This window comes from Microtus pennsylvanicus, chromosome 11 (genome assembly GCF_037038515.1).
Source record: "Microtus pennsylvanicus isolate mMicPen1 chromosome 11, mMicPen1.hap1, whole genome shotgun sequence".
In the NCBI taxonomy this organism is placed as follows: domain Eukaryota; kingdom Metazoa; phylum Chordata; class Mammalia; order Rodentia; family Cricetidae; genus Microtus; species Microtus pennsylvanicus.
In genome coordinates, this window is record NC_134589.1 from 8,007,033 (window position 1) to 8,024,063 (window position 17,031).

Below are 17,031 nucleotides of genomic sequence, written 5' to 3' on the forward strand. Positions count from 1 at the left end.
CAGGAGAGCTACCAGCACACCTTACCCTCTGGATAAGCCACTTCCCTTTTCATTGTTTTACATCTGTAGAGCAGAATGCACCTTATAGACTGCACAGCACCCCTTCTCCACCCCCTTTCCTTTCTCAGGGGCATGTAATGGCATAGTGCGCCTTCCAGCCGATGGTCCTGAATCAAAGATGGGCCAGGGATGATGACCACGTTGGCAATAATGGCACCTGTCGATTGCATGTTTCAGTGTCTCTCTTTCCTTGCAAACAGACTTTCAGGGTGATATGTGTTGGCGAACACATGTGGAGACCCCCAGATTGAAAGGGCAAGAGAGATCAGCACAAGGGCATAGACACAGGCTACAAAGGTTGGGTGAACAGGTCCTAGCAGTGGCTTCTAGAGAAATCCCAGCTCCGCCCAAACAGGCCAGGCATGGTGGTAGGCCAGCTCCAGGGCTAAACCAGACACTCCTCCCCCACAGCCTCTGCGTAAGAGGGGTTTCACTCATATGTTTTAAACCACATTTAACAGACAGGGAACCAGAGGCTTGGCTAATTTAGTTAGGGTAAATCATATTCGTAAGCTAGGCCAAGTTACAGGTTGGTCATGGGAATGGGGCCTCTTTAAAGGTGGGTGGGAGGCAGGAAAGGCAACAGGCCTGCTGAGCCACCCATCGGTGGAGAACACAGGCTCAGAGCCTAATGCGTGGGATGGTTCCTGAATCTATCTGCTCTCAGGCTTGTGACATCGGGCAAGTCGCTAGGGCTCTCTGCCTCCATTTCTTGATCCATCTGGAGTGTCTCCTCGCATGGAGAGACTGTCAGCATAGAAGTCATACAAGGCGTTCGGAAGGATGCCTGGGACGGTGGCGAAGGCTGTCTATGGGGCCTCTTTATTACACCTTAGTTCTGGGAAACTACGTAAGCGAATTATTTGAAAGAACTGCAGGTTCCCCTGAACCCAGCTCTGGAGCTTCATGTGCCTGGGGATAAGCTTTTGGGGCAGCAGCAGGGAGGATCCAGGGAGGTCTGGGAGGAGACAGGAGCATCCCTAAAGAATCACAGGGCTCCTAAAGTCCGGAGAAGGTTGTTAGGACAAGTGGACCTCTGACCTGCAGTCTTCTGGCTTCCCACTTCTGCTGACGTGTCCATCCTGCATAGAGGATGGGTCAAGAAGAACAACCAGAGGACCCTTGTCCTGCCCGGCTGGCTGACTTTGCAATCGGAAAACCAGATAGTGCAAAGAGAGGGGGAAACCCAGAACCCCACTTCTCTTCCTGCTCCACACTCTCCTCTAGAAACTGGGGAGGCCCTTTGTAACTTCGTCTTAGCGATTCGGCTACACTTTGAGCGTACCCACTGCCCTTTGAGGGAGGCTCTAGGGACCTGGGACCAAAGGAGGCAACTGGAGAGGAAGCGGCAACTCCCCATATGCATTTGCTTATCAAGCATATATAGTGGGATGGTGTAGGAGGTCCTTCTGTTTGTGTGTTGCTTTCATTGGTTAATGAATAAAGAAACTGCCTTGGCCTAGCTGATAGGGCAGAACTTAGGTAGGCAGAGAAGACAGAACTGAAGACAGAGGAAGAAGGCAGAGTCAGAGAGACACCGCCAAGGATCCGCGCGCCGCTGGAGATAGATGTGTTGAGACTTTGCTGGTAGGCCACGAACTTGTGGTGATATACAGATTAATAGACATGGATTAAACTAATATGTAAGAGTTAGCCAATAAGAAGTTAGATCTAATGAGCCAAGCAGTGGTTTAATTAATATAGTTTCTGTGTGGTTATTTAGGAGCTAAGCTAGCCGGGCGGCTGGGACGAACAAGCGGGCCATCCTCATGCAACAGTGGGATGATTTGCCTGGTTTTCATTTGCCACGTCCATCTTAAAGCTGCGTGGTTTCTAAGAAATAGAATCAGGGTGCCTGGAGGGAGGCGAGCAATGAGGGACCCCTCAGATCAAGAACAATGTCACCTTAGCAGTGAAAGGTCACAAGGTGCATGGTCTCAGGTCACAGTACCCACTTGAAAACAGAAGAGAGCGAAAAAAAAGTCCAGCAATGTTCCAGAGAACTGGGGGATGCCCCTGCCCTCCACGACTCACTTTCCCATCCCTTCCCTCTGATGACACTTCTGGGCAGCATTGTCAGGCTACCCCTATGCACCCCAGAATCACAAGGTTTCTACCTGCACTGAGTGCCTCTAATGTCATCCCAAATGCCACTGGCGAGCTCGATGCCAGGGACCTGCCTGAGCCTTCACTGGGGCCCACATGCTGCACCCTGTACCCTGTAGGCATTTGGAGGACACTTGGAGAACAAACAGCCTTCATTTTCCATCATCTCAGGAGAGTCACAGACCTCCCAGGACAGAGGCCTATGGCCTGTTCTTGTCGTGTATATTTCGACAGAAGACATTGGCTTGGGTTGGAGAAGGTTCTCCAGAGCCCACATGCTAAAGCTTGGTCACCAGCCTGTGGAATCACTGAGTTAGGATAATGCCTAGGGTTAGGGAGGTAGCTAAGTAAAGTGCTTGCCATTACCATGAGGACCTGGGTTCAAATCCCAGAAGACACGCTTGAAAAAAGCTGGGTGTGGTGGCATGCCCTTGCAAGTCCAGGGGAGAAGGACAAGCAGCTTCCTTGGGGCCCACTGGCCGGCCAGCTTGGCCTATTTAGCAAACTCCAGGCCAGTGAAAGACCTTGTATCAAGGAAAACAAGGTGTCTAAGGAATGACAGTTGAGGTTTTTCTCTAATCTCCACGTGTGTGCACTCCCTCCAAAACACCTGTGTGCTCACGAGTATTGCACACACACACACACACACACACACACACACACACACACACACAGGATGAGGGGAACCTAATGGAAGGAAGTGAAGTGTCTGGGGTATGTCCTTGGAATACTGGGTCACCAGCCCTTTCCTCTTTATCGCTTCCCAGGCAAAGTGGTAAGCAACCTCCTCCTCCGCCTCATGCTACCATTAGGTTGTTCTGTTCAGCCCCAGACTCAAAGCACCATGGCCAAGAACCCATGCACTAAACCTCCAAACTCTGCAGCCTATGTAAACCCTTTTCCTTTATTAAGCCAATTAGCTCAGGCATTTTGTCACAGCCATGGAAAGCTGACTGACAGACATCAAGAGCAAGAACTTGCTGAGGAAATGAGAGGGCCTAGCCGCACCTCTACTGGAGCCCAAGGCCACAGGCTTTCGAGTCCAGGCATTAGCAAGGTCAGCCCTGCAGTAGAAGCAGACACAGTCTCTCTAGATGGAGGACACCTGGTCCAGTCATAGCCAGGACATCCCTGCTCTGGTCAAACTTTGACACTAGGTATCCTCAGAGTGTGTCCCTGGACCAGCACCAGTGTCAGCTGAGAACTTGTTAGAAAAGCTGAGTTCTAGGCCTCACCTTGGGCCTGCTGGTTTCAAAGCTCTGGGGAGAGGGCCTGGGGGTCTGAATAAGCCCTCCGAGGGATCCGCCATTCCTGGCCACCCTCACTCCATACCAGACAGGTGGTTCCTGGGGCTGCAGAGAATGACACAGCTTCATCCCGCCCCCCCATCCTGCCTGTTCCAGTTTCTTCCAGGAGCCCCAGGGCCTGGCATCACAAGTCTGTGCTCCCTCCCCTCTCCCTATCCATCGGAGTCTTGGAGGGCCAGCCTGGTCCTGTCTGGACTCGGCCAAGTGCCCCCAGGTTCTTCCCCAGAAGAGAGGGAGAGAAGCTGATCTGGAAGCCTGCTCCCCACACTCAGGGCTGGGCATTCCAAGTTCCTGGAGACACAATGCACTGTAACATTGCAGGCGAGGTGGCAGGCCGGGTGGTGTGTATAATAGGCCTTGTGTTCCCCCCACGCCTCCCCGCAGGCTCTTCTAGAACCAGGGCTAGAGAGGGAGGATGAGGAGCCATCAAATGTACTACTATCCAAAGACTGGTCCTGTTTGCCTCTGCTCACGCCAAGGCTGAGGGTAGGGGCCTTGGCACCCTGTTGCTCTCTTCCTGGTGTTGTAACATGTCCCTTTTGCCTGACAGCTTCCAGAACTTTCTAGGCTCTCCATTTAACACAGTTGTAGGAGAAAGACATTCTATGCCAGTGCCTCCATTCTGCTGCTCCCCCTTTCCCCTGCACCAGTCCTCTGCTTCTTAGGTGTGGGGGGATGGGTGGTGGACAGAGTTCTATGCCACCTGAAGCCCTAGCCAGCAGCATCCTTCTCTCAGTGGCTTCTCTCTCTTCATTACTCCAATCACATCAACCCTGACAGGCGTGTATTTATTACTGTCCTGACGACAGCCATTTCTCACCCAGTGATGCGCGGACTGATAATGAGCTTGGAGCAGAGCTAATGAGGAACTCCCCCGGCCCTCCCTGGCAGCCTGGCCTGAGACTGCCCATCTGCCAACCCCCAGATGTAGGAACCACACCCAGGCAGGGGGAGAAGACTCTGAAGAGCGACGTCCTGGGTCGTAGTACTGAGGAGCGCTCTATGCTGCCCAGAGAGAGGCGATCATAGGGATGATGGACAGTAGGCATAAACCCTGGGCATTGCCTTGCTCTTTTCTGGCTTCCAAGACCTTGTGCCAGGGCAGCGAGGGACAAACAATGGTGCTGTTTAGGCTGGCTGCCAGGTGGGACGCTTGGGAAGCTAGACTGACATTTTGGGAGTCTGGCTCCCAAAGCACAAAATGTCTAGAGAAGTCAGGAGGAGATTGGGCTGGGAAGACAGCTCAGTCAGTAAAGTACATGTCTTGCCAGTATGAGGACCTGCGTTAAATCCCTAGAAACCCATATGAAAAAGCTGGGCACAGTGGCACGCACTTGTAATCCCAATGTTCAGGAAGCAGACAGGTGGATCTCCTGGGCTCGCTGGTCAGCCAGCCTAGCCGAATGGGTGAGCCCAGGCCTGTGACAGCCCCATCTCAGAAAATAAGATTGACAGCTCCCGAGCAACATCACCTACGGGGGTCGTCTTGCTTCTACATGCACGCACACATATTTATACATGCACCCACATTAACATGCTTGCAAATAAATGTGTGCCTATATGAACGTGCACGCCCATACATATGAACCATACAAACATGTGTGCACATACATATACACTTGTATCCGTATGAACGTGTGCGCACATGGATGCACACCCATGTGAACACACGTGCACACATGTATGTAAACACACCCATATAAACATGCATATGCATGTGCACACATATACCCATAGGAACATACATATACACATATGTGAACACACCCATATGAACATGCACACACACACAATGCACCCGTACAAACATGCACGCGCACACACACACACACACACACACACACACACACACACACACCAGGAGCAGACAGATGACAGAATCACGTTAAAAGCACTTAGCTAGTGCTGGCTGTCCAGGCAGAGCTCAGTGCCCAAAGCTGCCAGAGAGAGACTATGTCCTGCTGGAATGGTCTTTTCTAGAAGATAAATTCAAGCATGCCATGGAGAAAGCTACGTATTGGACTGTTATCAGCTACCCAGGTCTTAGGGTAACTGTTTTTACTGGATCTTTTCATAAAACCTCAAATTTACATGAGTAATGTCCACAGACATGCCATTTGCCCTTCACCTAGACCAATAAGGAATTTGGCCAGAAATATTAATGTTGCGAGCATTGAAGTTAAGATTTAGTTGGTCACTTGCCAAGGTCACTTGACTTAGAAGAAAGAGACAGTGCACATAGGTCAGCTGCTCCCAGGTCAACAGTCACCTTAGTTCTCCGGGAAGACATCCAGTTTCATTTTCATCACCAACTTGCCTGGGTTTGGATGTATCTAGAAATTACCCCTCTGAGATTCCCATGATGATGTTTCTAGAAAGTAGAGAGGGAAGACCCACTCTGAATGTGTGTGTGCGTGCGTGTGTGTGTGTGTGTGTGTGTGTGTGTGTGTGTGTTGGGGGGGGGCACCATTCCATGGGATGGAGTCTCCGAGCAAACAAATAGAAAAGGAATCAGTCACCAGAATTCCTGACCATGGACACAATGTAACCAGTTGCTCTGAGCTCTTGCCACCATGAGGTCTCTACTGCCACAGTCTGTACCCCCAACTGGGAGCCCAAACAACCCCTTCCTTAAGTTTCATTCATTTTTTATTATAGCAACAAAAAAGTAAACAACACAAAATGTCTAGAGGTCTCTGTCCCTAAGGAGAGTATGCGAGTCTTCCTCACCGCTTGGTTCCAGTGCTTCTGTAATAACACTGCTGATTGGTTTGTCCAGTCTTGATCAAAATGAGAAAGGAGGGGCCAGGAGACAAGCCCCCAGTGGCCTGGAGCTGACCTGCCAAAGCCAAGGAACCAGAAACACCCAATGGCAGGGCACCTGACAACAGCACAGCCTGCTGCAGTCCTCAAAGTCATCATCATGAACCATCCTGGCAGGTGGCTGCCATGGCCCCCATCCAACTGTGTGACTCAATTGCTTTAGAAAGTGACAGAAATGTTCAAATGAGAATGGCTTGGAATACATATGCCAGATACCTTAGAATTTTCTGGAAGACATGACCTAAGAAATCATCTCATTTTTTCTCCCCATGTACCTTCAGAGGTCCAAGGAAGCCATGGGGAAGGTACACTAAACATCTTAGCCAGTATCATCTGGCTTTGAAATAGTCTCTGTGTGTGCAAATGGAATTCAGATATGCTATGGAGTGGAATGCAAATTTCTATTTATTTGGAAAATAAAATAGTAGAAAGGAAAAGGTTATGTGGGTGGGCAGTAGATTTGGGTCATCCAGCCAGATCCATCTAGGTGGTGTCCACCATTTTCCACCATGACAGCCATCTTGGGTGACTTAGGAACAGCTACTGATGTTTCTATACCTTCCCAGTGTGAACTCTTTAGCCACAAGGGTCAAAAAGGCCGACCCAGAAGGACCCAGTGAGAATCACAGTGGTGGCCTCTGGGATCATCAATCTGCTCTCTTCTCTCTGGCTTCATAAACTCTCACAGCTCCCTCTTTAAAGGGTTAAGTTTATTAATTGGGAAAAGTAATTGATGTCTAATACCTTCATGGTTGTTGATGAAGCGTTATTATCCAGACTCAAGGAGTTTGTAATTAAAGAAATTAGTCTCTCACACACATTACAAGATCAGTCAGCAACAACAAGGCCAAAGAGGATGGGACATCCTGCCCGTGAGCATTCTAAAGGAATGAGGCATCCAGGCCATGAACATTTTGAGGGGATGGGGTACCAGTCTGCAGACATCCAGAGGGAGTGGGATATCTTGTTTGTGGGCCCCAATTGCACAGGGCACCCAGTATGTGGGCATCCAGAGAGGGTGAGGTACCAATGCCTGGGTGTCCTTAGAGGGCAGATCATCCAGCCAGTAGATATCCTGAAGGGAGAGCGGACCCTGTCCTCTCAGGGCTCCCAGCCTTCAGGCATCCAGAAATGATGGGAATCCAGTTTGAGGGCACCTTGAGGGGATGGGACACTGAGCCTGGGGGAGTCTTGAGAGTGGGAATTTTGAGGCCTGTGCTACAAAATCAATCATGCTTTCCCATGAGACTTTGGGGGACAAATGGGATCTGGGTTAGCGGAAAAGATGTGTGTTCACAGGTCCCTTGGCAGAGAGGGCAGCCTAAACTTGGATTAGAGCCTGCATACAGGCACGGGGAAGGTGGTGGTGGACGGTGACACCAGCCTGGGGTCTCTGCTCTCAGAACCAATGGCTAAGACGATGTGGGTGGGCACGTGGAGAACTGAGGGAAGCTTGGGCTTTCCTTTGAGTGCAGGCCAACTTAGGAGGCACCCCTTGCCCAGCTCCTGTGCCTGAAAATCTGGGGGAAAGCCTCACAGGAGACTGTTTGCAAATCCCCTGGACCTGTGGGTCCAAAGCAGTGTGGCGGGGAGTGCCTGAGGGTGCCATCTTGCCCAGATCAAAAGCAGTGCCCTGGGAGGCAGCTGACCTACATTCATAGTCTTTCATTCTCTTCTCATTCCCTCCCCTCATTCTCCCTCATCTCTCTCTCTTTCTCCCCTCCCCCTCCCTTTCCATGTGTGTGTGTGTGTGTGTGTGTGTGTGTGTGTGTGTCTGTCTGTCTGTCTGTCTGTCTGTCTGTGTGCCTGTTTTCCAGCAGTGCTGGGGATCAAACCCAGGGCATGCCCATGTCATCATCTCTTTCTCCCAGATCAAGAGGTCTTGGCAGGTTACTGTATGCTTCTGAATTGGATGCTAATGTTATTAACGTCTTTTTTTTTTGTCACCCTGCTTCACAGGTTGAACTAAAGAGCTACCCATATCAACTTGACATTTTATGAAAGGATCTAGTAAAAACACGCACCCTGAAGTTTGCACAGCTGAGGACAACTGACTGTGTCTGCTTTCGGGGGAAGCATGTTTGCATTTGCAGCTAGAGACAGTGAGTGTCTTTACCTAATAAACACCCCATGCAGAATTCAGATGCCGCTGGAAGCTTGTAAAGGACAGAAGAAACAGAAGTCTTTCAGGCCAGGGCACCTGCTTACTCCCAGGCCCAAAGTTTATGTCGTTTCTCTTCTACCAAGAAGGGATAATGTCATAACAACACTTATTTAGAGCTGACTTTATACTGACTAGTGTCCTAGGAGCTTAGCCGATCTCATTAACCCTGTCACAGTCAATGAGGCAGACAGAACTGTGATTCCCACTTTATGAATAAAGAAATTGAGGCACCTACAGTCTCTGTGAGTCATCCAAGGTGACCCAGGCAGTAAATGGTAAGTAGGAACCCAGGGGTCCACCCATGATTGAGGCCGCCTATCTGTGCTGCCCTGGCTGAGCCTCTGATGTTTCATGCAGCATTGGTGGCTACAGTTTACAAAGACATGGGGAATCTGGCTTAACTCATAACATGAGCTTATGTTATGCAGTGTCAATCCAAGCATTCGGGTGCTGGGCCATATTCCTTCTGTCACCTGGATTCTAAATCACATATTGACGGCCTCCCTGATCTGCATCTCCAGGGTTACCCAGAGGGGTTCCCAGGGTCCTGGTTCCAGCAGCCCCTCAAGAATTTCCATGTCCACCACAGCAGCTCAGTTCCCTGTGTGAGCTGCACGCCAGTAATATTTCCTTCTCCCTGGATGATCACGACATCAAAATTTCATGGCCCCTTTGGGCCACTAATCGCTTCCTAGTTGGCATTAAACTTTAATTGTCTTTTTTACCTCATTCCTCCACCATCCAGAACCCTGTTCCATTTGGGAGATTTCTGTGGGGCTTGGTCACTGGCAAGCCAGTCATAAGAATCTCAAGAGACCTGAGAAAGGCCTCTCCAACAGCTCTGGGATGCCCCAGGCAGGAGATGGCAAGAAGGAGGAGGGACAGCATCCTGAATTCTACGAAGCTCAAGTCTTGTGAGAATACAACAGGGGTGGAGGCCAAAACCAAGAGGAAGAGGGAAAGGAGAGGGGTGAGGAGGAGAAGAGGGAAGGAGGGGGATGAGGAGAAAGAAGAGGAGGAAGAAGAGGAGGAAGAGAAGGAAACCCAAAGTTGTTTTAAGCTCTGATGCCTCCCTTAGACTAATCCTGTCTCCCAACAGCACAGCTGAGCAGCTCCCAGGCCATCGGGCAAAGTCTCACTGAGAAGATGGTAGAAGATGCCAAGGGGCAGCCTGGGCGATGGCAAGGAGACACACATTAGGATCACAGAATCCCGAGGTTATGATGGTTTGATGTCTCGGCCAGATGTCTTACCTGGGCAGTCAGCTTTGCTGAGTTTCTCTACTTTTCACCCTTGGTATTGGGTGGGACCATAGTCAGAGGTGACCAATGGCTGTCAAGAGAGGGACTGATGTCTTTGGATGCTGGCACGATGTGTCCTGGCTCCTCTCCTCTACAAGATCCTGTGTATTACACAGTACATCTATGGACAGGTTGGCATCACCCCAAACTTTTCACCCCTCCCCTCTGCTCCTGTACTCCATGAGGGTAGAGGGCAGCTTGCAGGGACTCAGTAGCGGCCCCAAGGCTAGCATCTCTGGCAGACCCAGAATCAAAAATGGCTGGGAGGCCAGAATGTCTGAGCAGGATCCTCCCTAGGTGGCAGCATGGTGGTGCCATCATTAGAGGCTCCAACTGTTGGGGTCAGGCTCTTAGTCTGGAGTGTTCTGCTGCTTGGCATGAGGAGGTTTCCACAGGACAAAGGAGATCACAGACACATTAGAAGCCACGCATCCCTACAAAACTGGAAGCTGGAAAAGTAGGCAGGGCCAGGTGGAAAGAGCATCCTTCCTTCCTTCCTTCCTTCCTTCCTTCCTTCCTTCCTTCCTTCCTTCCTTCCTTCATTCATTCATATGTATTTGTTGAGTCCCTGTGTATCAGGCACTGCCATTGAGACTGGGAACTCAGAAGTGAATGCAAGAGAGAAATTGATAGATGAAAGATTAAGGATTATATCAAGGCACTGGGAGGCCAATGATGTGCAGAAGGAAGGGCAGAGACAGCACTGCCTGCTCTGAGACAGCACAGTATAGGTGTTCAGAGATGGGGAAGGGGCATCAGATGGGTCCTGAGGAAACTAGAAGTCAGTAAGTGATCATGCCAATGCTAGAGGTCGGCTTACAGAGAGCTCCAAGAACACGTGGGTCTACACAGCTCCATACAACTGGATGCATGGAGATGACGTGGGGAGGGAGCAGAGGAGGGACTCAGCCGTTCTTGTAGCCATGTGACCAGACATGCGAAGCCTTTGGTTTATCGAGAGTACCTACAAAGTTAATTGCATACTCTTACTTCACCACCCAAAACCACCACAGGGAGCTAGAGGCTGTACTTCATCCCCTCACCTCAGACATGAGGAAGCAGGTTCAGTTCAGTATTGCGTGGGGACCGAAGTAGTCACTGAAAGGGGCAGACCCAAGCCCAGAACTCCCCTGCGTCAGGAGGGCTTTGCCAGGCTCCCCCTCAGTCATAGCCTGGTTCACACTCCCTTCCCTGAGTGTGCCCAGAGAAGTGCCCGTTTTCTCATTCCTGTCTGGGGTGGGGTCTTGGGAAGTCCTAATACTCCTTCATCCAGTAAGGCTCCCTGGCTCTGCCTCTCCCCAGCATATGGGTAGCCGGGACTGGTAAGTTGTACGTAACCAGGGCTGTCTCGGCAACTGGCTTGTTTTCCTTTCCATTACAAGCAGTAGACGGCTCTGCTGCTGGCCCATTTGTTGCTATTGGCATCCCAAGGCCCCAAATTACAATGACTAATTCTTACCACTTAGGGAGCTCCAGGGGCCTTTGCAGCACCGCTCTGAGGATGGGGGAGATAAAGTAGGTAACCCCCAGCTGCTCAGAGACCCAATGTCAATTCCAACTCTGGTCCCCTACTCCCCAAGAACCAGGAGTCAGGAAAAGGGCTTCCTGCCAAGCAGGGAACCCATTAAATTCTAGAATAGCCAACAACTTACAAGCCAATTTCTTTCTCAACATGAGGCAATGTCTAATACATATATACAGCTGGTATAAGGTAGTGAGCCCTCCATCGCCAAGAGTATGAAAGCTGGGCAGCTTCGGATCCTCCCCAGGTATTCTTTCAACCCCTAGGACAAGAAACAAGCCCATTCTCCCTCTCCTTTAGCTTACAGCTGACTGTGTCCTAGGAATCAAGGTCAAATATATTCCAATATGCAGTTTAACGCGCCATCTTAAAGCCGAGGTCCGACTTTAACACAGGTCTGCTGTAAAGGATTTGGCCTCCTTCCCAGCCCCCTTTCCCTGATGGAATGAGGTTCCCGGCCCCTACTCCAGCCTTCCAGGAGAGGACGCGGGGGAGAGATGGTCGATAAGCATTTGCCAAACCGTGCATGAGAGTTTCCTCAGCAGGTGCAGGCTGCCCGCATGGTTTGGCCTCTGGCTCTGGGGTTGCAGGTGACCCCACCCCACAAAGGGGAACTTCTGCAGACAGCGCAAGCAAGGACCAAACTCCATCACTCACCTCACCGTACCAACAATGTTCCAGACTCCCCAGCTGATGTCAAGGGGTACCCAGGGTGAGAGAGACAGGGGCAGAAGAGCAGGGGACAGGGAGAAGCAGGACCGTTCCCCACCCAGGCTCAGGCTCGTGTCGAGCTTTTGACAGCTGAGCCCCAGGCAAGCATGACACCAGGGCCTCCTGGTAATTAGCAAGAGGCCCTGATCAATAAGTTATTTTTTGCTGTCAGTAATTAATAATTACAGCTTAGCCACACCATGTAATTAAACTTTCATCCCATTCCCCCGTGTGCTGTTTGGCTTTTATCGTGATTAGCTCCCAGCACTAAACTTGCTCCCTTTGGGGCCGTCCAGGAGCTTCAGGATTGGCATTTCCAGGCCTCTGTCAGGGTTTCCCCACTGTCTGGTTAACCCAGCTGCAGTGCCCTCTTGCCCCCCACCCACCCACCAGGTGCAATTTTCTTGAAAAATAACCTCCTAGAATGGCCAGTTGGTTCGGCAGCTCCTGCCCTCTGCCCTGCTGCTTGGGCAAGGAGATGCTTTCTAGCAAAGGTCAAGCCCACGAGCATATGAAGAGTCGTTAAAGCACTCAGGCTGTTAAGTTCACCAGGGCCTTCCAACCCCAGCCCCTAAGCAATGGTGGAATCTACATGCGACTAGCTCCTGGGAACTCAGAGCATTGAGGACCACTCCAGGGAACACCAAGGTGGTCACAGAAGGAAGTTTGCAGCTCCTGCGTGGGAATCACTTGCCGGGGCCTCTCCTTGGAATCCCTCTAACTATACCAAGTCTTCCAAGAGAGAGATAGTGTTCCCATGGCTAAGAGTCTTGCAGCCATGTCTCTGCAGCTGCCTTGACCAGACCACGAACCCTTTCTTCCTAGTTTGGGAGCAAATGCTCTTTCTGTGCCACCGTTGCATTTTGTCTGGGAAAAGAGCAGGGATCATGTAAGATCGATTTGGGAAGAAATGGCCAAATGATAGTTTTTCAGTACAACCAGGGAATGTAGCTTTAGCCCAGCCCCTGGAAAGAGAACTAGGAAAAAATCCTTCATAGTATTCATAGTAGTGACTGCTGGGCACTTATCTCACAGGAGGAGCAGCTGCTCGGTGCCCATGTGTGTCACCTCTGCAGAATGGACCCCTTGGACTCAGAGGTAGTATTGGTGGTTTTAACTACCCTCAAAGGGTTAATGGTACGGCCTCAAACCCCAAAGCAGATTTTAAAACATGACCCTATGCCCTAACATCAACCCTCAGACAGCAAACCCAACATTGTCTCCAAGGTGGAGTCCGGAGACTGTCTTCCCATAATTCTCTGCAGGGAGACAAATGGAAGGTGGTCGGCAGTGCTGGAAGACAAACATCCTTAGAGCCAGAGAACATAATCAGAGCAGAAGGGGCCTGGGGAGCCCCCCATTAAGAGAAAACAGCAACCAGAAGTTTGAGAGACAGAGAAACAGTCAGGAAAGGGCTTCTCTTATCCCGTCAGGAGGACTGAGCTCTTCCAGGAGAAGCACAGGGATGGGAGGTGGTAACTTCAGTAGACACTGGCATCCTGGAAGTGGGTGGGACATAACGGCTCTGAAAGACGGTGCTCTGGAGACTCCATAGGGGCTTGTTCCTGGATGAGGGGGGGGGACCTGGTGAGTTGCCTGCCCCTCCCAAGTCGAGTTACACAGCTATTGGAGTCTGCATAGAAGTGGGGCTAAGAAGGTTCCACCAAGTTGTTACCCCTTGGAAACCTTTCTATGGCCACCTCAAAACAAATTCACCAGTACACAGAGAGGAAGACAACCCATTCCTATTCTGTCAGGGTCACTGCCCTGAGGCTCCACAAAATCTCACTCCAGACAAGAGGTGCCAGCTACAGAGGGTCCTGGTAGCAGAGAGAGGGGCTCAGGACTCCCACCCGAAATATCAGTATAATCTTGGGCAAGTCAGTTCATTGCAGTGGGCCTCAGTTTCCCCATCTGTTTAATGGCTACTAGAATGCGATGACCTCCGAGATCCCTGCCTACTGGAAGGTTTTACGGTGACTATAAAAATAATAACTTTTATTGCCTTACATTTATGGAGCTCATTAGAAAATTTCCAAGTGCTTTTACTTAAATTACCGTGTAAAGTCTTCCCCTAAACCCTGTGAGCGACAACCGATAATTTTTATCTCCGATCTTGGCTCTGAGGATTGGTTGACTTGGGACACAGTGGATTCCCTTCTTTCCTTATATCCGAGGTTCTGGGACCCCAGAGGTGGAGAAAGGCTCTGTGTGGGGAGGAGCGGGGGCGGGGGGGGGCGGCGCCTCCAACCCAGTCCCTCCAACCTGGTTCTAGGGTAGGTCTGACTTTCCTGTGAGCCCGGAAAACCAACAAAAATCTAAGGCCAAATCCGCGAGTCTGGGGATTCAGTCTAGACTCCTTCTCCCTCTGCCCCCAGCAGGCGCCGCTCGGTCACCGCTACCACCACCACCTGGATCCTCGAACCCCAAAGGCAAGAAAGCTCCAGTGCAGCCGCCCTAACCTATCGGGACCCTCCAGAGGACCGGGGAGACGGCTGAGCATCCGCTGCAGGAGGTGGAGAGAAACAACCCCATCACACCTTTCAACACACCTACTCCACACCCACTAGACCTTCACCGTCTGGCTGGCTGTTCTGGGCAGCTACAGATCAAAGCAGCAGTGGTCCGACACCCAGCTAGCTGTGGAAGCCAGAGTCTGGGGCTGCCTGCTGGGTGTGTCTGGAGGGTGGGTTAGATCTGCTGTTATCCCCACCGCTCCAGGCCTGTGCCGCCAACCCGCTCCAGCTCCAGTGGCCGGTGAGGCAGCCAGGCGCGGGTTCCTGTACGTGGCCAAGCAGAGTGACTGTTCTTGAGGGGAAACCAAGCGGGCACCCTGAGCCCCACTACGGCGTCTTCCTTCCGCCTGCCCCATATTCTCCCCCCGGGGCACCTAGTGCTTGCCAGGCACGGCCTTGCCCTTCCTTTAGGACGCCAAGCAGGACCCGGAACCTAGGGAGTTCAGTGAAGCCAGGTTATGAAATGATGCGCCCCTCCTATCCCAGCTAGAGGGCACCCACGAAGGCCCACCTACCGTACCTTAGGTGCTTCTCCACCTCCCTGGCGACCTCATCATCCCCAACCAGAAAGGCCAGAAGTCTAGGGGACACTGCCCCACCCCAAAGAGAGCACCAAAAGTCGAAGAAGGGGAGAGCATTGAGTGAGACTCCCAGGAGATGGTTCAGCCTGGGTTAAGCGCGGCATCTTAGGGGGTACCCCTTTCCCGCCCACCCCAACCCCTTCCCCAGTCCCACGTGGAGTCGCCCATACTGTACCTTGGGCTCCGGCCGAATGGATCCTATGCAGGGCCAGTAGAGTCCAGATCGGCAGCCTCCACATGCTGGTCATCCTGCAGAGGGGTCCTCTAAGGTGCACCCTCTTCGCGACTTGCTTTATAATCCTGTGGGGTCCCGGTACCCCGCGCCTTGGTCCCGGGAGACTGTGTGGCCGAGTCCGGGACGCTATGCCCGAAGGGGCCGCGTCGGCGACCCCAAATGCTTTTTCCTCTTTCTGCGCTGGCTGCTCCGCAAGGCGTGGGGAGAGCAGAAAGAGACCAAGTCTCCTTTCAAACTCGGGGTTCCTATATCCCTTAGCACCCGACTCTGACTACTTCTCGCAGGCAGAGCGACCCCTGCGATCCGGCCTGGTTGCTGACCAGGCTCCCAAATGAGAGGACAACTTCAGGAAACTTCCTCCTGATGGCCACGTTGCCCGCCTCCCGCCCCTCCCCGCCCCCTGGTTGGGTTCTCCCGGGTCGACGTAGTCACCGTGGTTCCAGGCGCCCGGCCCCCGGGACTGGATGCAAGCAGAGCACAGCTGCAGGCACGGGTGCCGGGTGTCTTTCAAAGGGGGCACAGGTTTCAGGGGGTGCGGTTAGCATAACGGTCCGAGTCTCGCTGGAACCGAAGTTTTCTTCTCTTCTAACTTTGCAGGCGGCACCTGGCAGGGCCGAGCCACCCTTCTCAGCTCCGCGGTTCTCGCGCCCAATTAGGAGACTTCAGGGTATCCTCCCGGGGGCTTCGGTACCGAGCTCACACTCAGCTCTGCGCCCCTCCGGCTAGCAAACTTTGCGGGACCTGCGGCCCGACGCGCAGCCCCGTGCGCCCATGTCTGCGCCAGCTGCGGGCAGCGATGAATGCCCGGCTCGGGTACCCGGCTGGGCGGCCCGGGTTCTAGCCAGCGCCCGGGGCGCGGAGCCTCTTGCGGGCGATCCGGTGGAGGAGACTACCGGGTCCTGCTCTCCGCCGTGCTCCGACTGGAGCTCCGCGCGTGCCGCACGGGAAGAGCTCGGCCGGCAGCTCCAGGTTCCGGGGTTTCGGCGCCGCCTCGGCCGCCCGGCGTTTTCGCCCAGCGCGGGGACCCCGGGTCTACACGGCCCGGCCGCTCCGCCGCCTCGGCCGCGCCTGCCGCTCGCCCACCTCTGGAGCCGCTGGCTCACGGAGCCCGGATCCCTGGGCTGCCCGGGCTCAGCGTCCTAAGAGCCGCTCTGCTGCCGAGCCTGAGAGTCTGCCTGCGCCGAGCCGGAGCTGCGGGGGCAGCTGGAGCCGGGGACGAGCGCGGCGGAGGCGGAGACGCGGAGAGGGGGGCCGAGCGCTACCCCGTGGCCGCGACTGGAGCGCAGCCTGCACGGAGGGAGGGGGCGGCGGCGGCGGCGGCTCGGAGCCAGGCCCGGGAGCGAGCCCCGCAGAAACCCAATCCTCGTGCGCGGCCGCTGGTTCCTGGCGTCTCCGGGACCCACCGGAGGGCAGTAGTAGTGCGGTCGAGTGTGCCGCTCTCTCTCAGGCCTTTTCTTCCAGGTTCAGCCCTCCCTCCCTCCCTCCCTCCCTCCCTTCCTCCCTCGAAGGACTCATCCAGACCTCCCATAGGCCTGGGTCCCCAACACCGCTCTGGACTTGAGGGGAGGACAAGTTTGGGAAGTGTGGTGTGTGTGTGTGTGTGTGTGTGTGTGTGTGTGTGTGTGTGTGTGTGTGTGTGTGTGTGTGTGAAGGATGTGTGTCGGTGGGCTGGTTGTTTCCAGTTTTTCTTTCCCAGGTCAGACTC

General features: G+C 52.9%; 1 protein-coding gene across 1 annotated transcript in view; it reads right to left on the reverse strand.

Annotated features, from left to right (window-relative positions):
- Sdk2 (sidekick cell adhesion molecule 2) overlaps positions 1-15,719 on the reverse strand; it is a 280,717-nt gene extending 264,998 nt beyond the window's left edge. Inside the window, exon 1 of the mRNA XM_075990014.1 lies at positions 15,267-15,719. Coding sequence (XP_075846129.1) covers positions 15,267-15,339 — 73 coding nt within the window. The 5' untranslated portion in view covers positions 15,340-15,719. The remainder of the gene's footprint in view (positions 1-15,266) is intronic.
- Positions 15,720-17,031: the final 1,312 nt, after the last annotated feature.